Source organism: Cuculus canorus, chromosome 3 (genome assembly GCF_017976375.1).
Source record: "Cuculus canorus isolate bCucCan1 chromosome 3, bCucCan1.pri, whole genome shotgun sequence".
NCBI classification, from domain to species: domain Eukaryota; kingdom Metazoa; phylum Chordata; class Aves; order Cuculiformes; family Cuculidae; genus Cuculus; species Cuculus canorus.
Genome location: NC_071403.1, coordinates 18,387,501 through 18,413,877, shown reverse-complemented (window position 1 = coordinate 18,413,877; position 26,377 = coordinate 18,387,501). Strand labels below are relative to the sequence as shown.

Below are 26,377 nucleotides of genomic sequence, written 5' to 3'. Positions count from 1 at the left end.
AGAAACACATCTAGCAGAAGCAACAGGAGCCCAGCTAACCTCAACCTAATTTTCTATCTGACAACAGCATCACGGAAATTCTCAGGGTGGGGGGTGGGAGGGGTGTTTTGTTTCTGTGTGCCTGTGCAAGGAGAGGCATTTCACTCTGGCTCTCCCCCAGCAGTGCACAGCTCCTGTCAGCCTCCATGAAGCAGCTGCTTTCCTGAAGAAACCACTCCTAGGCAAGTAGATACTGCTGCTGAGCATCAGCTCCTGTAAAACTGGTTTAAAAATGCATTTTTTATTTTAAAAACATATGTGGTAAACATTTCACTCTGCATATCACTATTAATATGTATTTCAGCTTTTCTTTAATCTATTTCTAGGCAAAGTAGGGGTGAAAATAGGACTTTATATAACCCTGATGAAAGCATCTGTCAAGTAATGGAAAAGAAGTTAGTATGGGAGAACTGTTAATAAAACAGTAAAAATATCTGGAGACACAGTATTACAATGAGGGAACCTGGTGTTCTAATTTAACCATCTGTTTTTAAAATTGATTTCTTTTAGCAACCATCTTAAGCCCTTGGATGTCCATGTGTGGCATTGGGCTGAGCCCCCAAATCCACCTTGATGAGTCTCCCCCCGAGTGTGTGGGTGTTGTTCTCCATCCTGGCTGTCTCCGATGATACAAAACAGCTCCCAAAGCCATTGTCCTCATGCAGGAGCACCACAGAGAGGTGGCCTCTGTGACAGGGGAGTGTTTTCCCCTGAGGTGAGGACATTTTTGCAACATCCACATGCCTACTTCACCAGGTCTCTGCTGAAACTGTACATTCCGTCATGTTGGGGGAAGAATGAAGTAATCTTTCCCTTTCCATCCACTGATGAAATTTCCCTTGGTCTAAGGATAGAAGCTACTGTCCAGTTTGTAAAGTGAGACAATAAAGATTTGGGGGTTTAGTACCAGGGCACAGCTGGAAGAACTTAATAATCTTAAAGCTTAGTAAAGAATTTAATCCCTGTGTCATCCAGCTCTACTGAAATACCATCAGGTGTCCACAGCCCAACATGTTTTCCACATGATTTCATTGCAGATCAACAGCTTTTCCCCTTGTTTTCCAATTATACTTTTCTTCTGTTCCTGGCATGGTATATAAGGGGAACAGAAAGGCCATCTCTAACACCTCAGGCTTGAGGACCACGCTCACTAAGGTCCTCTTTTTTTTCTGGAAATCCTTCATCAATCCAATAAAATAAAATAAATCTCTGGAAATGTCAGTCATTAAGGTCTCTTGCTTGCAAAAGTAAATGGGTAGAAGCCTTCCTAGCTACAAAGTAGGCAGGAGAAGAGGTGGCAGTCGGGAGTGTTGCTCAGCTAAGGTGCAGAGCTGCTGGAAAGCAGTGGCAAGGGTTACCCTTACTGCATTCCCTGCCCTAGCTGACCTCAGTCCTGTAAATCCAGAGAGCAAAGCTGAAAGCATGGGAAAAGCTAATTAAACGCATCACTCAATTACAGTCCCTCTAAAATTTTTTATTAGCTTTGTGCAAAACAGTTTACTCATCTATTTACTATTCTGCTCACAGTGTCTTTATGAGGACAGCCTGTTCAGGAGTGCTGGAAAACCAAGGTGTGGGGTAATTTGCTGATCCTGGGACATTGCCCCACTAAGTGGCAGTTTGGCATGGTTTAAGCAGGGCAGTGAGCTGCTGTGCACATGCTCAGACACTCTAAGAGGAATCACAGAATACCAGGTTCGAAAGGACCTCAAGGATCATCTATTACAACCTTTCTTGGCAAAAGCACAGCACTTTGTCCAGCTGAATCTTAAAAGTGTCCATTGTTGGAGAATCCACCACTTCCCTGGGGAGGTTATTCTGACGGCTGATTGGTCTCCTCACAAAGAATTTTGTGCCCAACCAGAATGTCCCCAGGAATAACTTGTATCCATCACCCCTCATCTTTTCCATGTGACTCCTTGTAGAAAGAGACTCTCCTTCTTCTTTGTAGCTGCTCTTTAAATACTGGAACATGGTGATAACATCTCCCCAAAACCTTCTCTCCTTAAGGCTGAACAAAGCCAGTTCTCTCGCCTTTCCTCATACAGAAGGTTTTCCAATCCTTTGATCGTCTTTGTGGCTCTTCTCTGGCCTCTTTGCAGCATGTCCACAACTTTTTTGCATAGTGAGGACCAAAACTGAACACAGTATTCCAGGTGTGTCCTGACAAGTGCCAAGTAGAGTGGGATAATGACTTCTCTGTCTTAGCAGGTGATGCCCTTGCTGATGCAGAAGTGGCTCCTTGGCCTAAAGTGATTACTACTCACCTTCTGGGGCAAGAGAAACCAGTCCAGCCCAAAGAGATGCAAACAGTTAAAAACAACCTCACTAAAGATTTCTGGAAATGTTAGGAATTTCTGTTTCCACCTCTTCAGATGTTTTCCAGATCTACAAAAGCTTGATGCGAGCAGAAAGACACAGAGAAGGTAGCCTCTATAAAAAGTCTTCATCATCTTTAGTCGTGCCAGGAACTGGCATGAAAAGATATCTCTAAAACTAAAAATAATTTTGCAGGAAGCCTCCCTCCCTAATTTATTTAATTTAAAATGCTGAAGTTTTTAAATTACCTTGCATTAACAGGGGCTTGTACAAAATATTCTTTATAGGTATGCATAAAATATTGTAATACAAATGGATGACAATAGGATCTGGTAATGTCCCTGGCTGTTCCTCCAACCAGAGGGACCCCATCCAGCCCCCCGCCCCAGCACAGCAGGGCTTGTACCATTCAGCACTCAGCAGCACCCCACAGCCTTTTGCCGACACCATACTCCACACAGGGTGCCAAGCAGGTGCCCATGACCCCCAGCACTGGAGCCACGGGGGCTCTGCCAGCCCCTGGTCTCCTTCACCCGGTCACATAAAGGCTTCACAGTCATGGTGGGTGATGGCAGCTGCCTGCGTGTTCCCCATTAGGAAATGTCCTTTGCTGCAAGTTTTGGTTTGGTCAGTCTCAAGTTCTATGTGTTTGCTGGAGAGAGGAAGGTGAAAAGGACCTCTCAGAAGACAGCAGTGTTAGTGCCTCACTGACAACAAAAAAGGCAGTATCAGTGTCCAGTCCAGGTAAAATGCTTAAAGACAACCCAAGCACCAGTTTGGAGAGTCAGTGAGTTTCAGCTGCCAGTATTGCTGTGCCCGTGAGTGGTGACAGGGCAAAGGAAGACTCATCATGCCCCAGGTCTGGTTACTTTATAAAGCTTCATAATAAATATATACTGTCCTCTAGATGTCAGTGACAACCAGCACAACCCAACCCTCAGCTCCCACCCACACCCCATTATGGCTGGGCCAGTTTCTTCCCTCCTTCCGCTTCCCTGGCTTCATTGTCTCAGTGATACAGGACTGATTCTTTGTGGCAGCAACACATGAGATGGTCCTCCAAACAAAGTTGAGATGCAAATCTGTGACCTAATATTTTTAAAAGCCCGGTCTCCAGTTTTCCTGTGGGTTATCAGTCCTTGGTAACAGCGTTTCTCGCTATGTGCTGGTAGGACCAGGCCATACAGATCACCAAGCTAACGTGGGGATGCTTTCCCAAAGGTTATATGCTTTCCTCAGAGGTGAGCAGAGAAGGATTGCTGCAGCCCCCTGACCAGGACAGGATATGCCATGTCAGCGTGTGCTGGTGGTGTTACAGGAGGGTCTTCCAAATTGGATAGACGCAGAAGTGCAGGAGAAATAAAAAGCTATTCAACAACTTTCTATGCCAATTTATATGAGAGTTAACTTCTTATTAAAGGAGCTGCTGGTAGAAGAGTTTTCTGTCAAAGACTTTCTCAGTGAAAAATGAGGTAGGTGAAAGTACACCAAAACTGGGTCAATTTGGCTACTCTCTTTGGGGCTTTTAACTTTTAAGGAGAATATGGAAAATAACTGGTTTTTCTTTCATTGTGTGAGATTGTTAAGGGAAGAGGGCAATGTTTTACTAAACATCTCTAATGTGAAGATCAGTCAGCGCAAAATTCTCACCTCATTCTCTAAATTCACCCTCTTTTCACCATCCCTCACCTCCATCTGCTTTTATTACCACAGGATGTGAAAAAGGTCTTAAAGAAGGTGCCTCTACTGATCCCCTACAGAGACGTCTCTGTAAGAGAGACTTAAAGAGGGTCTTTCATAAGGACTGTTGTTCCTCATTGGCTGAAGGCATCGCTAAGAAACAGATAACATGATGCATAATCAGGTGGGATACAGGAAGCAAAGAAAGCCCATAATGTATTTCTGATTCTAACCATCACTATCCCTGAAGACAGACTGATTTAAGCTTAATGTCATACACAATCCTAAGAGGATGTTGAGCAGATCTGAATGGTAAAGATCCTGTAAAGTTCCAGTGATCAGGACTCTTCCCACCTGGGAAAAACTGATGAAGTAGTCCCCAGAAATTATATTATTAGATGGTTTTAGGAGATATGCAAATTTTTTTGCATTATTATTGACCATAAGAGCATCTGTAAGTACCCCTTGGGGCAGTGGTGTATCTCCTCCAAAGGGTCTCAGCTAACACTTAGTCAGAGGTTGTTTTTGTTTGACAGGTGGTGCTTTGTAATGACAATTGATCACCCTGGGAAGAAGACAATCAAGATATTTGTTACATTTCCCCTTATCACATATCCCACAATATCTTCTCAGCTAGGAAGGAAGGAAGAGGACAGGAAGATGGGGAGGGACGCAAAGGGGAGAGACTACCAGCACAGAGGTGGTATTTGAAGACACAGTAAGGTCTAAAGAGAGGAGAGAAGACTGGAGAATGCACTTATAAATGTGCTGGAAGTCCAGCTAGGATGGTACGACAAGGCCGGAGGATCCAGCTGTGGGAGCCTGCTGAAGGATGCGTGCAGGGACCAGGTTGGACCAAACACTACATGAGTGATTTTGGGGGGCAAATACAGTGATTTTGCCTTGATGTGCAGGAAAGCCAGGCAGCAGGACTGTGCTGGGAGGTGAAGGAGAAGCAGCAGCAAGAGCTGGCAGAGAGGCAGGAAGGGGGAGAGCCTAAGCCCAGTGCAGAACCAGCAGGCAGCTCTTGGCTGCTGAAAGGTAGGAGATAGATGTGAACATTCTTGGGGGAAAGTGGCCATTGCCCTTATCCCACTCACCACAGCACACAGAAATAAAGCCGTGACTGCAACAGGTCTCAGACCCCTCACGTACAGGTTTTTGTGCATGGGTAACTTCTGTCTGCCATGGAGAGTCATGTTCCTTGTTTGAATTAGTAGGGAATTGGGAGCTACCTTTATCAACTTTTTTTTTTAGTATGTGTGTCTATGTATTGAAATAAGCTTTTAAAAGATGGCTGGCTTCTCATGGTCTTTCCAAGACCCATATTTTACTCCTGCGCAAGTTCAGGGAGCACATCCCTGTCTATCAATTTTTCTGACACTTTCCAATTAATTGAAGGTTAAAGTCTGTCAAGAAAGTGTTTAATGCATGCATTTAGTAAACACAGTTCTTTCATCTTCCCACACATTATGCCCAGAAAAAAATGCTAAATTGGAGCAGCTCAGCTGGGGCTAAAATAAGAAACTGTTAAATAGCAAGACTCCCACCAGGCCACTGAAAATAAGAATTGGGATCATCTCTGTCTTCGTTACACCTCTAAATTATGAATTCTGCTAGCTGAAGTAATTAAAGAGCTCTTCCTGGGCTTACTTCATGGAGTACCTCTATGATATCATATAGGGAAGATTGCCTCATCCCAAGGGTCTCAGATGTCCCTGGATGTCAGTGGCGTCAGCAGCAGAACGGGACTCTGCACTGGCTTAACTGCTTCTCCTATCAGATGAAAGCTTGGCTAAGGCCATAGAAGAAACCACTATGTGGTTATGACAGGGAAGTCCTGTGAGGGAGACTTATTTAAATGTAAGGACAACACAGAATGGAGATAAGCTAGCCACAAATAAACTTCAGATGGAATTTGGAAGAAGGTTTGTTTTTTGGTTCTGGAACAAGAAGTGGGATTTTGAAACAACCTTCCGACTAGCATAGTGAAGCCAAAAAGAAATAAGAAAAAAAAACAGGAAAAAAAAAAAACCCAGAAAAAAATCATCAACTAAGACCTACATTGTTGTTTTTAGCTGGAGTATGGTTGTTTTATGACTCTGTGATGACAGAAACAGCTGAGGATTTGGCTCTGTACCCCAGGACATCTTCAGGTTGACTAGTTAATACAGACCACAACATTCTGCTGTACTGAAATGCCATCACCTCTGCATGTTTCTGTAGGAGTAAGTGGGTTTGATGGATACTCACACTTTGCTCAGAGCAAAATGTTCCAAAGAACACGAAATGACCACTTAGGGCTTAAGTATTATAGCCTGGCTGGAGCTGTACTGATGCTAGAGCAATTTACCTTAATGTCTCAAGAGCATATTTCACAGCAATGCTGTACAGCTGTCCTGACCTAAAAGCCCTCTCATGGTTTAAACTGAAATTTATGCCACTCACAGAAGACATTTAAAAAGCATATCCAACAAAGCCAGGAAGAAAAGACAGAAGAATTTAAAGCAGTGGAAACCCAGAGAAGACATTGAAGGAAAATTATACCAGTGATCTCAGTGATTATAGCCTCATAGTAGGAAGACCATTAGCTTAGGGGGTCAGCAGTGAAAGCTGATATCAGCTGTTACGGGGTGCCGCATGGTGGGGCAATGGAAGGACAGACAGCCTTCATAGGCAGCAAAGTGGACAGGCAAAACAGGAACTCACATTCCTTTCAGACAAGAAAAAGCATCACTTCTTAATATTTTAGACCTAGGTGCAAAACTTTAGTGCACGAAAACTTCCTGGCGCTGCTGCCCAAGCCACCCCAGAGGATCTGACTTCTATTTCCATGGCATTTATCAACTAACCCAAGCACAAAAATGGAAGACAAAAAATCATGTTTATTTTTTTTAATTTACTGCTATTTATCTGGAGAGTACCTCGACCCTAACCCAGCAGGTCCTCTGCACATTTCAGTTCCCACTGAGTTAATAGGGATCAAATCCACTTAGCATTTCAGAGAACCAGACTCACCCACCCCAGGCAAAGAGCTCTGAGGTGCACGAGCCAAAGCACAGGCTGACAGCAGAGGTGGCTGCAGCAAGGAGAATGACTCCTGTTATTTCATTTTTCCTTCTGACACACACAACACAGTTCAAATGCCTTTTTTGAATTACATTTTTTATTAGACGAACACGATTCCAATACATAATTTAGAACTCCATGTGTACACAGCCTAGGATGCAACGTGCTCCCTCCCCCATTCAGTTACGAAACACTGATGCTGTGAAGGTGAACACCAGCTCTGCATTTGCAGTCTCACAGGGATGTTACAAGTGGTCAGGAGTGGAAGCTTTGCACACAGCTAGGTCTACGCGGGACAGGATGAAGCACATTAGGAAGAGGTAAAGAAAAGGAAGAAGAGAGTAAGCCGGATCTGCCCTGGCTGAAGGACTGCTCTCAAGAAGCTGCTCTCCATTTCCCCTCCCAAATTCTTTAGGGGGCAAGAAGGTGACGGATAGGCCATAGGGCAGGTGCAGTCCCATGGAGAGCAGTGCTGTGTGGTTTCCCATAGGGTGCTGCCAGCCCAGGCCCCTGTGAAGATCACTGCTCCAGGTGCCACCACCAAGCCATGGGCCATTCTGCACCTTGTCTTCCACTCCCACGCTCTGCAAGGCGAACATGCAGGGCTCCCTCTTCCTCCCACTGCTCATGCCAAGATCTAGTGAAATCAGTGGACAAGTCACTGAAGACTAATGGGATTCGGCACTTTCCCGGTGATGACCCCACTCCTGCACTCCTGTGAAGTGCCACAATGCACTGCCCAAAATTTCAGGGTCCTAGTTCTGAATCATGGTATTCCCAGAATTGGACTCCTTAAATAAATGGTGTGACAGGGACAGGGAAGGGAGAAACAGCCAAGAAATCCACTGAAAGCTTGGTAGCTCCTCTTCATTTCAGTGATAGCACTTGGGCTGCTCAACACTTGAATCAGAGTTATTTAAAAGTGTAAACATGGATTTAGGGGCTTTACTCTAGGTCCATTTCCCTTGGAAGGTTTGATTCTAGACAATCAACAAAAAGGAAAGGAAAAAAAAAAGAGAAAGTCACATTGAGAAAAATCAAGAGTTCAGAAGACTCATAAAAAACTGTTTCAGCCTTACAAAGCACGTGTCCTTTGACTCAGGCCTCAAAATCAGTTTACCGCATTATCAAAAAAATAGCATTATAGAAACTACGGCTTTCTCAGTTCAAGGTTTAAGCACATCTAAGAAGACCCTACAGTTACAGTCCTCTTTCTGGCAAGGCACTATCCAGTAGTGTGTGGCACAAACAAAACCACCTCTATCAAAGCCACTGATACAGTGAATGTGCACGTCAGCCCACACAGCAACTTCAGCAAGGTGCAAAGATTTACAGTTTAATTCACTCTTCTCTCCCTTTTAAAAAGTGGGGTAGATACAAGTATTAGCTAAAAATTGGGATCATTTGGTTCTCAAGCGTACCTTTATATGCAAATATTTTAAACAAAATTAAGAATTTGCTATTTCTTTCAATAAATGGCTCTAGTTTCCACAGACCTTTTCAGCTATCTCATAGTTACATTTCATTATTAAAAAAACTGGTTTACAAAATTCCAGATCATCTTCTGTAACAAACTAGAACTCTGCTTGCTTTAATTACAAAAATAAGGCTGTTGCATAACAGACCAAATTCACATTTGAGAAACATATATACTCTTATTTTTTTTTTTAAACTTGCCACTTATAATTCAAACCCATATATTCAAAGGGACTTACACTGCCAATCCATGCAAGCAAGAAGGATATCTTTGGAGCTATGGTTGTTGTCCTCCATAGAAATGATTATGCCCACATGTGTGCTCTCAAACAAGCTAGGTTTACCTGACAGCTGTAACAGGACTAGCTCTCCGCTGAGCAGGAGGCTTTTGTTCTACAGTTATCAAAATTCAAGAGGAATTGTGTGAAACTAATTTCATCCCTGGAGAAATCAGTGTGGTTTTGCCTTTCCCATCAGTAAGCCTGGGATTACACCCAGGGTTGCTCATGTATGCTCACACACTTGGAATTTTTTCAAAACTGGGACTTCAGGCAGTTCTCAAAGCTTACAACGTATCAAGTACATGACAAATCCAGGATGGCTTCTCTGAAAATTTATATCTGTATTCATTTGCAAAGTTAAATAGTTTTCTTTAACCTTTTTTTCTTTACAAATAATTATATTGAACTTGGTGAAGTTAACTACATATAGCTCCACCTCACGTCACATTCCCTTCCTATAGTGAGTTTCAAGTCTCATGAAAATATGAGACCGGTGACAACCACATAATAACAACTTACCACAGACAACACAATTCTTAAGAATGCACATACATATATATACACATATGTATATGCAAGCTATCAACTCCCATTCAGGATTCCTCTACAGAGGGTGCTGTAGCTAAGATTTTTGACCAGTATACACAACCATGGACTTGAAATCTGTGTGTGCTCTTCCTCCATCCAGCCCTTTAACTCAGCCAAGGAGGCACCAGAGAATCCAAAGACAAACTGATTTATGGATGGAATCCTTTAACATCTCCTTTTATAAAGCTTTCTTGCTTTTGTTCTAGAGGGAAAAGCCACAGAGCTGTAAGCAATTTGTAGCTGAGACAACATGAACAGGAAAGAAACCTGTTCTTTACTCCAGTAACTGGTAGTAATAAACATTGTTCATGTCATAGCTCTGTACTGACAAGGTTTTGTCCAAAATCTGAGAAGCTACAGTTCTCCTATTGCTTGGCTTCTTCAGGAGGGATTTGGACGATGACCTAGTGTGCATCCTCAGCAAATCCGCAAACGACACCTGAACCTGGTTCAGTGGTTGACAACAGCTGACGGAGCCTCAATCTAATGGCATCTCAATAACCTCAAGGACTGGGCCAAGACAAACCTCATCAAGTTTGATAACAAGTGGAAAGTTCTGCCCTTGGGTGTGGCAAGGCATTAGCAAGGGCTGGGAACTGACTGCTGGAGGGACCTGGGGACTTTAGAGGTGAATGCCAGGTTGATCATAGCCAGCAAGGTACTCACTCCAAACAGGGGAAAGCATGCGGTGCGCTACTTCAGAAGCATGACCTGCAGGCTGAGGAAAGTTACTATCCCCCTCTACTCAGCACTGGTGGGGCCACATCCAAAATACCATTTTGGTACCTTTTTCCAGTTCAAGAGGGATGTGAGGGTACTGGAAAGTGTAGCCCTTCACCAAAGCAAAGCAGACAGGGTCCTAAAGCACACAGCCTGTGAAAAGTGATTGGGGAAGCCACGTTTGTGGCCACGTTTCTGGTAAGAAAGCATCTAAGAAGTGATCTAATGGTGACCTACAACTATCTTCAGGGCAGTTACAAAAAGGATGGTGCCAGTCTCTTCCTGTGAGTGCCAGAAAACATAGCAAATGCAATCACAACAAATTAGAGCGTGGGAGTTGAGGCTGGGCATTAAAAAAATTTTTCACTAGGAGAGTACTGCGGCACAGGTTACCTAGAGAGTTATGAGATCTTCACCTCTGGATGTTTTTCAAACCTGTAGCCAATCCAAGCAGTGTTGGTGTTAGCCCTGATTTTGACAGTGCTGGACAAGATGACTTCCAGTTGTCCCTTACAACTAACATGCCTTGGATGCCATGGTTACTGTTTTAAACAGAACAGGTGGTTTGTTGCACAGACAGTCTTGCTTTCTGACACTTCCTACAAGTTTGACTTCCTTCAAGCCACACAGTCTGAGGGATGCTGTGATTACAAAGAATCTTTGCCACATAATGGTTTTTCATGAAACCAAAGAGGTAAGGACATTTATTGGACTGGCACTACCCCATCATCATGAAATCACTTGAGTAAAAGCTACATTACAGCATAGCTGCTATTTTCACAGTCAGATATGATTCAAAATGCATAATGCAATTTTTCTTCTGTTTAGAATGCATTTCGTAATGGTTATTGGCAAGTCATGGGCCTTAAGTTCTGCTACGTGCATCACTGCAGTTACACTGGAACAATCTCCACTTTCTTTACTTGGCTCCTGTTCCGCAGCTGAGCTGACTATTGTGGCCTCATCCAGCAAAGCACACGCTCAGCTTTCTCATTGTCTCTGAGGCACCTCCAGAATTTCCTCACCTGGGGATATATCAAGACAACACAGCTGGGTGAGTTAGGTGTGCTCCTGGACTGTGGTAGAGTATTCGACTATCAATGAGACTGAGCCCTGGCTCTCAAAGTATACCCCTGACTCTCGTGGCTAATGGTAGAGCTCTGTGTTACTGAAGGTAAACTTGAGGTTTTGGCAAAATTTCATTTTAAGACAGTGCAACTATAGAGCTCCAACTCTGGCTGTTTAATATTTTGCAGTTAAGAGATAATTTAATATTATCATTAGCTATGACGGCTCTTCTCCTGAACTACCAAGTATTTTCCATGAAGTGTTTTCCTGTATATTTCACCTGCATTTGGGAGAGAAACTATGTAAAAATATTTCATATTGGCACCTCCTTCATAGTAACAATTGTTTTTAAAGTCAGTTGCAATGTGCATCATGAGACAAACCAAGTTTTCATGTACAAGGTTAGCAGCCCATGTCTCTTACAACAAACATGATCTAGCATAAACGTAATGATAAATAAATGTAGAGCAAAAATATGGCAGTTATTGGCTTAGTCTGAGATCTTATGATTGGATCAGAGCCAGCACAAACATTCTAATAACCACCAGCATTATCATGATGAGCTAATTTCAGCTACAGAAGTGGGAAGAATAAAAAACAGTAAGGAATCCGACTACAAAAGTATATCCATGGGCAACAGAAACCCTGCACTTGCACTGCTTATATTCAAACATACGTGCCCGTTAGAATACCAGTGCCAGCTGCCAAAGCAATCCAAAGACAGAAACGATACATCAACAGTGAGTATTTTTAAAAAGGAAGATGAGTAGCCTGGCCTTAATGCTGTTTCACATATGTGTTATTAAGTCCACATTATTGGAGAGCACCATCTCATGGCAAGCAGACTATTACTAATGATGCGTGTTTGCTTTATCACAGTGATCCATTAGGGAAGCTGTTGTGTGCTGAAGAATAGGGTCATTCATCCAGGAGATGTGCTTGTCGATACTTCAGATAGGCTTTCTAGGGTTCCGATTGCTACGTAAAAGAAAAGAGAAAAAAATATTATTAATGCTATGAATAAATTCTCATCTCCTCTGTCTGTAACCTTCTCTGATGAGGTGCCCCTAATCGCGGTCCACATAGGAGCTGAGGATGCGTCTGTCTGAAGTACTACCAGACTGAAGCAGGTGATCCAGCCAAGTTCATAGAGACACTCCTCCAGACCTACAAGAGGTTATTTCTCAGGAACAGAGCAGCATAGAAGCTGTTATTTCTGACTGCATTGGACATGATATTTTTCCTTGGACTAGTTCTTCAAGCTAAGAAGAAAAGCAAGCTGCCATAATAACCTGCTTTGGTGGTTCCTGGCTGAGGTTCCCTCCCACTTCTGTCTGCCATGGGGTCCTGAAATAAATGAAACCCTGGCAGAAGAGGAACTCTATAGATACCCAAGAGCTATCGTACAGAGACAAAGCAAAACTCCTACCAAACACAGATGTAACTATAGCAGCCATGTGAGGAAAAATCCTCTCCTGTGTGATTGTTCTGCTGCCCAAAAGTACAACATATAGTCTCTTTGAACAAGTGTCCAGGTTTTCATATGGCAATAATATCTCCTCTATCATACTGCCCTCAACAGAAAGATGTTATCTGTCTTTGTCTTCTGACTTGTATATATTTATTAGTTAATTCTTACCCAAAAAGTTGCTGTAACTCTTGACTGCTCCAGCATTTCAGCATTTAAAAAATAAATAAATTAATGCCTAATGAATAAATCCTGTCCTGGTTGAGCCATTGTGCCAGGCTGGCTCAGTAAGATGATGTTTTGGTGACATAAGCTGCAGATATTCCATTGATCAAGATCCTAGTTATGTCTCCTATTAAAGTCACTTGCAGTGAAGGAGAATGTATCCTTTAAACCTGATTTATCTGCTGTCTCAAATTAACTCCCAGGTATATGCTTGGTTTCATTTAAAATGCTTTGCCTTTCATGGCAACAGTTTCAGTTACCTCATTAGCACGAAGCTGATATGGACAAGGTATGAATAAAGGCAGTGGTACTTCCAAACACAGAGTTCTTTCGATTCAAAGAAAATTCAATTGCAGTATTTCAAGAATTCCATGGCAAGTATGAAATACAACACTGACCTTTGATGCTAAAGTAGGTTTCAGTCCAAGAAAGGAGAAGACAGTGTTGCTCTCCTTTGATTCAAAAAAGCCTTCGTAATCCTAGAGGAAAAAAATTAAAACAAAAAAAACCCATGAGTAAACATTTGTATTCGTCTTTTTCTGACTGATCTTAGCATATCACGTATTAGACTAAAAGGTGATACATCATAAAGCTCAGGAAAATCTTGATACTCATCCATATTCCCAACGCAAACCTAAAAGCTTCTAAACTGTAGTGACATCACCAACTACAATGGCAAAGATAACCACATAAATTCTCTAACTACACCTTTAACTAGTTTATTTGACAGGAAAATACAAACACGGACTTGCATTCAAAGGAAATCTATTGTGTGTTTGTGTTAAAGGTATTTAAGTACCTAACAATGCAAATAAGTTTGTGATTGGGTTTCCAATTTGCATTTTAGCAAACAAAATACTTCTGAACATGGAAACCTCCAAGAAGTCCTATAGCAGCTGAACTACTCATTTCTTCTGTGCTGGAACAGAGACTTCAACATCATTGTATCCTTTGAGACTGGCATATGACTGACATCATATCTCAGTCTCGGACAACCACATCATTAGATATAAAATATTATCATAAAGAAATTTGTTGTAGAGAGAGATAAAAACCAAGCTTTGTTACCAAGCTCAAGTTCCTTTTAGGTTTCAGCAGCTTAAGATCAGCTTCTGATCTCAAAGTGTTACTACTACTTCTACTAGTTTGTATTGCACCTGTTACTCTTCTATCATCAGATGAGCTGACGATAGTTAATTTTCAGGGGAAAAAGAGAAAAACAGAGCACAGTGAATGGATTTGGCATATTGCAAGAAGCTAGAAAGTTTCAGGTTCTCTTAGTGGTTTGGCAGATTTCCTCTATGACCATGAGCAAACAATAAAGCACCTAGTTCAGACTCTCTTCCTCCTCCACACAACTGCAAAATGGAAACACTAATCCCTACTTAACCATTTCTGACACATAAGATATTCTGTAAATGTCAGGAAATTTCAGGTACGTGCTCATTACTACATAACAATTACCTGTAAATTTCTAAGATTAGTAGTTACACTTAAAAGCATTCAACAAGAAAAATCCCTTTAAATACTGATTGTGCACATAAATGCTTTCAACACAGAATAGTAACAGGCAGTCTTCATGCCTCCACACGCTTCTTATCTGTGTAAGTCACTCCCAACCCACCTGATCCCCAAAGTCAGCACTTCTTTGTCTCCTAACCTCTAATCTCATTACTTTTTGAGAGTTCATTTCTCATTATCACAGTTTCAAGTGCTTTCCCTGAAATTGGACCTCAGCTTTTCCCCAGCAGCAGCTGTAACCTCACAAACTACCACACAATCACAGAGGCGCACGCAAGTTACACAGAAGAAGCTGTAATTGAAAAGCAGAAATCTTTCTTTGACCTGGCTATTCATGGAAGGCTGTCATAGGATATGTAAAGATTAGGAACTTTCTTTTATGTTCCAACCAGAGTTTATTCATGCCTAGCCAGTACCCACTTGTACTTCTATTTTGACTTCTCAGATCCTAAGCAGGAAGGAAGAACGGTCTGGATAAGCATTCTGCTTCCCACTATTTCCTTTGGTCTTCACAATGCACTGCAAATCCCTGAATAGACCTTCATCACACCTGCCAGACCCAATAGTAAGATATACCAAATTATATCCTTGGAGAAGGATGGTTGGTATTTTGCAAAATAACTTTGTAAGGGAAGTGTGTGCTTGCAGATTAAGACTTTACTTCTCTTTGTTCTCCTTTTTTTCTCTCCACCAACATAAAATAAAAGATTGTTTGGACAGAAAATACATAGTCACCATAGCAAGGATAATATACCTCCCACAAGATCCATAATCACCCTTTGGAAGTGCAGAATTTCTCTTAATACCTTTATGGTGCACTAGACAAAGATGCTTTACTAGCCTTTCCATAATGATATACGGTAAATGTAAACACAACTGTCCTAGCAAAGCGATGCTTTGCAGTTGCATAATCATTTGAATGCCCTCAGCCCAGAAAAAAACACATAGCTGCAGAAAGGCATTTTCCCAGCCTAACTCTCTGTACTAAAAGCATTGGCCCTGGAAGACACAGAGAGGCCAGCAGGAGTGCATGGAGGCCATCAGGCCTCAGACGTATTAGCTGACATAAATAGAAACACAAAACCTTCTTAGGATGGCTTCATGTCAACATTTTCTTAAAACATGGTGCATTGCTGTGCTATAGACAAGGGCGTAAAGTCAGCATTGCAGGACTAAGCTTTATATCTACTGATCCTTTCAGCTTTCATACACGTGTGCAGACCTATGTATATGCAGAGTGAGAAAACATGCACATTTCTTCTAACTGGTTTTCAGTCCCATGGTTTTCTCCATGTGTGATACATAATTTCCAATGAATACCATCTACTCACTTCACTCTATAGGAAGAATCAAGTTTATTTGCTTTCATCGTCATAGGGATGAAACACTTCAAGGAATAAAGCAGTTCTGGACCAAAGGAAGGTAAAATTTCCTGCAGTGATCAGCATCATTAAGTGGAATATAGACTTTGCAGACAGATGAGCACAGAACTATTACAATCACTGTTTAAAATGCTAACATATGAAGATTATTAGACACAGTTTTGAGTTCCCTTACTGATAATTGTAGATATGATCTGTTCTACCTACTTTGAAATTAAGCATATAATTAAACAGAGGAAATAGATACTTCTACATCAATTCAAAAAAACATTAGAAGTCATGAACTGGTGGCGACTTCTGAATTAACACATGTTTACAATTAATAGCCAGAAAGTAAGTCCAAATAAAACAGACAGATGTCACAACATAAGCTGAAACAGTACTGAAAGCAACCCCAACAATGCCATAGATTAAAAAGGGACAATGTAGTCATTGGATACCTAGAGGAGTAATAAAATAATAGTGAAGCTCTGCAGAACAATGTTTGATTAAGCCCTTGACCTCTACGTATGAGACTTGAAAAACTGCATGGACACTATTAAACCTGAAAAAGGTCCATCCTGATTCTGCTGAAGCAGATGAAATCCTATGAGGGCCACTAGGTATATAAGCAACCACATGTAAAGACAGCAGCTGATCTAACTGAGAAATAACTGCAATTTTTTGGACTGGATTGATCGAAAAGTGAATCACACTATCTCTGGAGCTGAAGACAGAGGAGCAGTGGACAAGTGCAACCCACAGTGAGAAGAACAAGGGCACCCCTCCTTTAGTATCAGGGTAGGCTTAAGTTGCCTTAAGCTACTCACTACAACCTTGTAAACTATAAACAGCCAACCTGCGAGTAGGCAGCTATTGAGGGTGTTTCTGCAGCAGCGTGGCTCAAGACAGATATCATTTTCGCTCTCTGACTGGAGCACTCCTTCCTCCTAAGCACACAGGTAGTTTTCATGGACCCCCACAGACCTGTTTGTCTCGACAGTTTGTCCAAGGAAGGCTGTCTGCTTGTTCAGGTGAGTCATCATCTCATGACCATTTTCAAGCTCTGGGATGCTCCCGAAGTGTCTTAATCCCAGTAATTCAATTAGCTCTAAAACCATCTCTACTCTAAGACCATGGTTTTCTTCATTTTTTGTTAATAAACTGGAAAGAAAAACAGAGCAGAGAAGGATTCACAACCTGAAAATAAGGTCAGAAATAAAGCTGCATTCCCAGCACTGACAATGATTCTGTGACTCAACTAATCTATGTATATCCGTGAACATCTGTTTACCTTAATCTCTGTAAAGTAATTTAAGACCTGCTCATAAAAAGCTTTCTGCAAGTGCTAGTTATCAACTTTTACTTCCAGAAGTACCAAGGTCTGATTTAGTATGTTTTTTCACATTTTTACAGATTATCAAACCTGAATTCACTTACTGGAAAAACCATGAAGGTTAAACAATGAGCTAAACTGAGTAAGTGTATGTTTGACAAGGCACAAAAGCCAGTGGATTGATTCATTTTAAAAGGAGCAGAATATTTCATAACCACAAGAGATTATCTTTGAGAAGAAATGTCCCCAGTTTTGAAATATCTGCATTGCAAAACATATTAAAATGCTATTGACGCCTTCTTACTTTCATGGGGGATGGGGAAAGAAGCATCATTTTAGATAAAGTAGCAGTAAAAATTATATAGGAGAATATTTCTACTAATCTCTGCAATGAAAATACACAATCCCAAAATATTCAAATGTGAAAAAATGCTATAAAAACACATAACAGTCCTATAAAAGTTGAAAGAAATCATTCTAGTATGGTAGTTTCTTAAAAGATTTCTGAGAAGCATGATCTCAATGACTCATTTGTTTTGCTTCAGCATGTGGTAGGAGTTTGAAGTGGACATTCCTGTTTTTTCCAGTAACATAGGCAAGATAAAAGAAGTTCCAAAACCATCCTGCCTTTGACCTTACCTTTATAAGGAGAGTAAGTCTGTCCAGATTTGGGCCACAGGTACATACACTAAATCTGGGGACATGAAAATTCTTGTCTCACATAAAGAACAGCCCACTGCTTCCACCAGTGGATGCGGAGACTGAAGAAGGAAAATGATGCCAAGCGCAGTGGAAGCTGAGAGCTTCATACACAGGCAAGAGTCCAACTCGCTTGTGAGCCAACAGATTCCACTATCCACTGGTTTTGGCAAGGCAGTGGTTCCCTGTTTCTGCACCAGGCTTCACCACTGGTAGCAAGTTACTTCAATCCCCTTGCTGCCGTGCCAGGCAGCTTTCCCAAGCCAACGGTACCGTGGCTTTGCAGGGAACAGCTGAGCAGTACTGTCTTGGCCCTCTGGAAGGGAGTGGCTCTCACTGACACCTTGAAGGCATTCAGAAAGCAGATGTTAACCTAAAAAAAATCTGAGCATGGCAAACTGCCACCCACAGCCCAACTTCAAAAGGCAACTAACTATGTGCACCAATATAATTTTGAATGTATTGCTTTAAATCTTTGTTGCTTTCCAGAGCTGCTAATAACACATTATTAACTTAAAAAATTCTGGCAACATTAGTAGCTGGTTAAGGCTACTGAAACTAAGGAGACACAGAGACAGTGGACATGAATACTCAGTGATGCACAGACGTTCGGTCCCTTTGGAACAGTCAAAAAGTCACAAAAACACAGATGACAAATCACAAAGACAAGGGTATGAAAAGTTACAGAGGATGACAAATGCCAGTTAGGAGGAGATAGAGAAGTGGCAGGAGTATAAATAAGCACAGTAAAAAGCTCTTTCAAGTCAGAAAAGGTTTCTTAACAGGATAACAGCCATCTGACTGCTTCAAGACTGGCTCTTCACCTTTAAAGCCAATGGCAGCTTCATCACCAAGTAGTCTGAGCGCTCAAAGACACAGCCCCTCTGCTTCACCACCAGGACGCCTTGTTGAAAATAAGCAACAAAGCTAACTGTACTGAAGTTTCAACAGCATATCTACGGAGACAAGCAAAATCTTGGTGGCCTTGCATGGCATAAAGCTCTCTGCTTTCCCTCCTCCTGCTGAGTGATCTAAACCAGGACAGAGAGACAGGCTGTGGCTGTAAAGTTCTTCAGGAGCAAAGTTCCTCCAGGTGGTAATGGGAGGAAGGCTGGGAACGTCTCTGTGGTGGCAGGAGGATTGGTACTAGAAGCAGAGCTCAGTGGACCCATGGTGCGCATTGCCAAAGCATGCTGAGGATGCTGAATGGTTACGTGGCTTCATCAGAAGGGTGAAGTTCATTAAAGGGAAATGTAAGAAGAATTACTAAATTCATTAGTTATATTTGTTTCAGAGACAGGGAAAATACTCAATGAAAGTATTTTATGTGCTTGACTCACTTGTAGTCTTTCCTAGGTGTAAATTTCTCGCCACTTGTTGGACAAAACTGGGTGAGATGGACCTTCAGACTCACTCAATTATGGCCACTTGTGTTATCTTAAGTTGTATTATATCTTACACAAAGTTTTGAAATAATCAGCAAAGTCAAGTGATATTGTCTACTTACTATGTTGGTAAAAGGCAAAAAAAGAAAAAAAAAAAAAGGGAAAACAAAACCAAGCCTCATACTTTTGATAGTTTTGTTTCCAAAATCTGAGTCCTTACAGTTCATCCTAAAACCAAAATGTGTTGTACTCCCGGTGCTAGGAAACCAGATCACTGTAGCGATGTGATTACAGGCACTGCCATAATTAATTTGGCTCAGCATTTTGTTAAGCAGGTACATGGAGGCCTGTTTAAATAAACACTGTCACTGCTGGAAGAAACCATTTACTGCACACCAAAGTTAAAACTAGCAGTACTGCAGTTCAGCATACGCAATTATTTGTGCTTCAAGGAACTTAACACAAGTGGGATGGCAGTGGGTCAAAGTAAAACATTAGCATAAAGTTGATTTAATTTACAATTAGCAATTATACAGACACCATCCATTACTGCAACTTAGATTAGGAGAACTATATCTGTCTAATGAAATTTCAAAGACACTGACCGTGGGTAAAATTCCACCCAGTAAGTTGCTTTAAAAGAGCAAGTTAGCTTTGTCACTGTTTGCTTTCAGTTTGCAACAAGAGAAAGAGCAAGCTTGTTAAATGTCTCAAACGAATCTTTATTGCGTACCACAGCAAGAAGCAGAAATCCAAGAAACCCACTGAAGTGTAGCTCACACTGCTTTTTACACAGATTTTTTAAAGTGTGTCAATTATTGGACAGAATGTAAAGATACGTCTACTGATATGCTGTTTGAATATGTGGGGTTTTGGCAACAGTTTTTTTAAGGTACAATTATGATCTCACCATTCTTATAAAAGAGGCAAGGTAATTGCTCTTACAAGTAATAATAGGGAACTCATAACTTAAATACATTAAATCAACACTGTTCTACTGAGTTAATATTGTATGCCACAGAGAATGAGCTGTTAGCATCCTTCCTGAAAAGGGCACTCAAGTTCTCTAGGTCAGATAACATTCATTTACTGATCTGATTAGGATTACAATGGAAAGCTCTTACTCAGCACAGCTCTCCTTGGAGGACGAATGTGTGCGCATGTGTGAGTCTTTTTTAATTTTACACAAATACTCAAAAATAAGATCTTGTCTGCACAACACAGAACAGTCCAAACATGACAGTTTCCAATTAGCTAACCTTCTGATAAGATCTCTGGATAGGATTTTTAAAGAGTTTATACAATTGACTCCACAAAGCAACCTGTTACTCTTCTCCTAAGGGCCAGATGTTTATTTCAGTAATCTCTTGTTGTAGGCTTCCAAAAACAAAGGCTCTAATAAAAGGGAGCAGATGTCAGCTACAGCTCTATTGTTTTAGCTGGTACATGACAAACTCAGGCTGATGTGATGTTTGCCATTCATTCAGCAACAGTGACAGGGTACACAGACATCAACTAGCTAAGAACTGACAGCCCTCACCTCTAAGACAGGGAGTCCCGGTGCAGAAGGGCTTTCCCGATTCAAGCACTGAAGATCTCAAACTAGCATAGTGCCCATCCTGGAGGGTGTGTGTGAGGGGGGGTTATTTATATGTGACACTTGATGCAGATAAAAAGGGAAGAAAAAAAGAAATGTGCACCTTTCCAGGATATAAAAAACACCAAAGATACTTGAGGCAAAGAAATTGGTGCCACACTAATTGTCTGTGCACTGAATAGTTTCTTCAGAACACTGCACCTCTTTCAGCAGCCTATTTTATTTCTTTCTTGTCTATAGGCCTTCACTGTTTTGATGGAGTTGATACCCATATATTACATTTCACGGAAGGACAATAAATATCACATATCTCTGTCTCTACTGCTGTGCTTCCTAGGCACTCCATCAGGACTTAGTCTAACACTTTAAATCATATGAGCAGCTTCCAAAAAAGAAAAAAAAACAACAAAAAAAAGGGGTAGGGAAGGAGAGTCAACCTGCTATGTAAATATTTTCCCTTGAGATCACCTGGAAACAGATTTCCTTTTAATTTCTGTTGGCCTAAATTTCAAGCTCTCTCACATCAGTGGCAGATTTCTGCACATGAAACCATCACTGTTCCAAAGTGCTACCTTGCAGTAAGGTTAAAATTAGAGTGCACTGGGAAGTAGAGATTTCCAGTCCTCTGAAAGATCCAGGAGGCACTAGATCTAAGTCTAAGAAGGACTATGTATTCAATTACGGAGATTTCAGAGAAAGCAGAACAGAGAGGTGTGAGGCACAGGCCTAATTTCAGATATCACTTTTCCAGCATTTCTTGCTCGCTGCATTAAGAGCTCTCCACGTGCAGTGTTCTGGCTACTGCAGATCCTGTTTGGATACATGTACCTATGGCTCCTCAACTATCATGTGAAGAAGCTAGAGCACCAGCTGGGGACTGCAAATCCCTCTCCAGAAGCCACATGACCCAAATTTAGGCGTTTCGGTGGTTGACATCATGCTATAGTCCTTCTGTGAATCTGTCCCTACTGCATGAGTCTGCAATGAACTCTCAATCTGTTTGGACTTTCCATGGTCTGTGTAAGAAAGGTAACAATAAGTAACAAGTAAGTAAGGATAAGTAATTATTTGTTTGTTCTTTTAAACATTGCTTTTAACCCGCAGGATACTGAATAGTTAGTACTATGTTGGATCCTACCCACAGTACTTCAGAAAAATCTGAATAACTCACATGCAAATTCACAGATCAGAGAGTTTTGGGTCAGAAGGGACCTTAAAGATCATCTGGTTCCAAATCCCCCACCGCGGGTAGGGACACCTTCCTCTAGACCAAGTTGCTCAAAGCCCCACTGACCAGGCTGCGTAAAATAAACTCACAATGGGAGGTAAAGCATTTAGAATATTTTCTGTAACCTTGAATGCACCCTATGGTGCTGTGTTTTGGATCTGTGGCTAAAACGGCCTTGATAATGCTCCAGTGTTTTGGCTATTGCCAAGCAGTGCTTGCACAGTATTAAGGCCTTCCCCAATTCTCACTCAGGACCCCCTGCAGTAGCCAGAGAGTAAGCTGGGAGTGTGTAAGAGGCTGGGAGGAGGCACAGCTGGGACAGGTGACCCTAACTGGCCAAAGGGATGTCCATAACATATAATGTCATGCTCATTAAAAAATGGTGCTGCCTTCCAAGGGAGCCATTACTCAGAGACCGGCTGGGCATCAGTCTGCTCTTGAGAGGCGGTGAAAGATTATGTTTGCATCACTTGTTTTTTTCACCCTTCCCTTCACTTATTAATCTGTCTTTAACTCAATTCACGAGTTCTCTTGCTTTTGCTCTATTCTCTCCACCGTCCTGCTGGGGGAACCAGGAGGGCAGGGGAACAGAGACAGGTGGGACAGACAAGCAACTGTGTGATTGCTGGCTGAGGGTCAACACACAACAGTCCTTTTTTGGCTCCTGAACAGAGACTGGAAAGAGTTCAAGATAATGACAGATTTGATCAGACCACACTAGACTTAATTTACAGCTGTTATACCTGTTTAGCTGCTACCTGGCAGAATGTTAATTGGTGTTGCTGGTCACTAATGTTGACTTGTTGCCTTGTTTATTCTCCATGCTGACTTGTTTTTTTCCTTCAGTTTGCTTGGTCTCTTTCTTCCTGTACATCAAACTTGAGAGGTTGTTAATGGCTGTTTTCAGCTTTTGCTGTTTACCATGTTGTATATCACTTTTTTTTTTGCTCTGCTTGGGAGAGCCATGATAAAAGCACTGCCCTTGAGCCTAATTGGGTATTTGGCCCCTGCACTGCTGCCATGCCAGTACTCAGGAATCACTTCACGGAGACAATTAGCAATTACGCCTTTCTCCTCTTGTCCTCCAGAAGCCACTTTGTGGAGGAAATGAACAACAGCATCTTCCACTTCTCCTCAAGGACAGAGGTTTCCACCTTTGTTGCAATGGCCTTTCAGTAACCAGAAGGGTGTATCATTGACTGCAGTGTAACTTATTTCAGCTTTTTGCAAGGTTAACCAACGAGTGGGGAATGCCACACGGAAGCATGCCCTGAGGCAACCGATACCCGGGTGGCAAGATGTGTCAAAGAATTTGGGCAGGTGCCAAGACCAGTTTTTACCTCCAATGGTCTGGGACTTCACTCCTGAACAGACATAGAACCTTGATGAGATGGCAGACCCCCTGAAGGAAGGATGCCTTGTACACACCAAAAAGACACAACTTCTAGTACTGCACTGGAGGTAAGGGTAGGTCTATGCCTATGCTCAAAGAAGGAAAAGGTTCTCTGGATCTTGAGCACACACAAACAGACACTGTGAGGGTCTCTGGATCTGAGGACACATGAACAGACATTGTTGATAAATTAGAAATCCAATCCTCAGCTACAACAGTTGTTCCTGTGGTCAAGAAGCAACAACAGAAGCATAGGTAGACCCCGTTACTAAAAGAAACAGAAGTTCTGCCTGAGGGAGAGCAGGAAGAAATCATCATGGACTGGCCAGAAGGCACACATTCTGAAGCATCGCTCAGGGAGGTGACTTATGCCAAAGAGGCTCTGCTGTATAATATGCAGAAAATAAAAAATAACATCCTCTGTTTACTGACAGGTCTTCTCATGTTGTGAGAAAACATCAGAAGTGGAAAGCTGCTGTGTGGAGCCCCACCAGACAAATCTCAGAAACTGTCACAAGCAAAGGTGAATGAAGTCAGTTTGCAGAAGTGAAAGCCATCCAGCTGGCCCTAGAAATTGCTGAAAGAGGCTAGTACTCTGTCTCTACACTGACTCACAGATGGCAGCAAATGTCCTGTCAGGGTGGCTATGGCAACAGAAGCTAGCTGACAGCACAGAGATAAGCTCATCTGGACCACTGCATTGTGGCAAGACATTGCTGCTCAAGGAGGACCTTGTTGTAGAAGTGTGTTATGTAGATACTCACGTGCCCACGAGACACGACACTGAAGAACATGGAAACAACAAGCAGGTAGACCAGGCTGCCAGAACTGGAATGGCTCAGATGGACCTGGACTGGGAACATAAGGGCAAGCTATTCATAGCTCAGTGGGTCCATGGCACATCAGGATGCCTAGGAAGACCAGGCTCATGATCAGGGGGTGGACCTGATCATTGAAGTCACTGAACAGGTTATCCACGAATGTGAAACGGGACATCGAAGAAGTCAAGTGGGTAAAGCCTCTCCACTGTGGAGAAAAGTGGCTGGGAAAGATAGAATCATAGAATCATAGAATATTAATGATTCTATGATTCTATAACTGGTTTCAATGCCCAAAACTGCAACCCAACAGACTAGCTTCTACTGAGGCTCTGCTTGTGGGGTTGGTTGTTGTTGTTTCTTTGATCCTTTTCAAAGTATATTCACTTTACTTTTCTCTATGCAAAGTGCAGGAGTTCTTTCTTGGAATGTGTGCTATGCGCTGACATTTCCCTACTCTTAAATAGCACTAAGCAGAGCAAAAGAACTGTTGTAAATTTAGATTTGGGTTACTGTAAATTAGAGGAGAAGATTCACATGTCTGATTTGTCTGAAACGTAGACTCTCTTCTCACACACTTACAATGTTATAGCAATGTCACTAGGATGAAACAACAGATTGTAAAGAAATAAAAATACGTAAATTATCATAGCGTCAGTGCTATGACATACCACTGGATTATCAGTAAAATGATGGTGTCCTTGTGTGCTCACAGCTCTTATCATGTTGGCAGGAAACAAAAATTATTCATGCTGAGTACTTTATTTCAAAATTCATTAGCAGAACTTGTTACTGAAAAACCAGACAGTGCACCTCAGAAGACTGAGAGAAGGACAAGATAGATTAATGATCATATTTATGATAATATGGACTCAGAAAAGTTTCAAGGTTTCACACTGCAAAACATGGAGTCTGCCTCTTGGTACCAGAAGGATCCCTCCTCCTGAAGTACAAGATATTTTGTTTTGTGAACTTGTAAGCATTGGTCATCTTTTTGTACTGTCCTCCCCCGTTACACATATATTCAAATGGCTGAAACCAACCCATTCTGGATACTCACTGAAAACACTGAAGACAAGCTTCTTCTATATTGCAGTTACGTTCTGAAAAGTGTTTATTTCTAACAGTAATTTGCCACAAAATTCTATTCTGAGATAATACCCTTGTGTGCGCTGCTGAGGTTTCCTACTAAACCAAAAATGGGAAGAGGAAAAAATACATTAATGCTTTTACTAACACAGAAAAAACAGTATGGCTATGAACATGACATGGAGTCATGGCTCGTACACCATATTCTTATGAACCTCTATTGAAATAACATGAACAAAATAAAAAGGGTATTTTGCTTTGCCTTGTCTAGTATTCATACATTTAGAGGAAGAGCAATGGATCTGACCAGTCTCTATATCAGTCAGTCAGGCTGTACTGTCAGTAACAACGTACTTGCCAGAATGGGCACACAGACACTTTCCTGGTGAGACTGTAGAACCAGCAGGCAGAAGAACAGACAGCATTTGTGGGCAGAGCAAATTGGATTAGAAATTGCCTGGACACAAATCAGGAGTGATAAGCCACAATTTTTGCTAACGCAGCTAACAGAAAACTCAGTGGGAACTTTTTTTTCAGTTCAAGTTATTTGATAGTGATTTTATTATTATTCATGTCAAGAAAAACAAACGAAAACACTGCAGAAATGACCGAGACAAATCATGCAACGTCTGCTGACTTCATCTAATTGTGACATTTTAACCCCCTTTCCAGCACTGATCTCCTTTGCCTCCTGCCTAAATTTTTGCCTCCAGTCTATTACCTTGGAACTTCATTAATTAATGCAGCAGGCTAACTGATAAGTGCTGGAGATCCAGCACATACTTCTTCCTTCACTCTAGAAAATACAGTTACTTTCAAAGCATGTTTGCTTTTTAAAGATGTTCATGCAGACAGTGAGGTCTAGTAATAGGATTAACTCTGCTCAACCAAAACAGCTATCAGCTGAGCAGACAGATTAATGAGATCATCTCACATGTTGCATGACATCTTCTTCCTTGCTAATTCCAAACAGCAATTTCTAAGACCGGGTTACAAGGTACTACAAAGACAAGCTGG

General features: G+C 41.7%; 1 protein-coding gene across 2 annotated transcripts in view; it reads right to left on the bottom strand.

Annotated features, from left to right (window-relative positions):
- Positions 1–10,372: 10,372 nt before the first annotated feature.
- The window catches only part of SH3BGRL2 (SH3 domain binding glutamate rich protein like 2), a 40,612-nt gene continuing 24,607 nt past the window's right edge, over positions 10,373–26,377 (bottom strand). For both annotated transcript variants that reach the window (XM_054063833.1, XM_054063832.1), the window contains 2 exons: positions 13,332–13,412; positions 10,373–12,218 (listed from right to left, as the gene is read on the bottom strand). In XM_054063833.1, the coding sequence (XP_053919808.1) occupies positions 12,204–12,218; positions 13,332–13,412 (96 nt within the window). In that variant the 3' untranslated portion in view covers positions 10,373–12,203. The remainder of the gene's footprint in view (positions 12,219–13,331; positions 13,413–26,377) is intronic.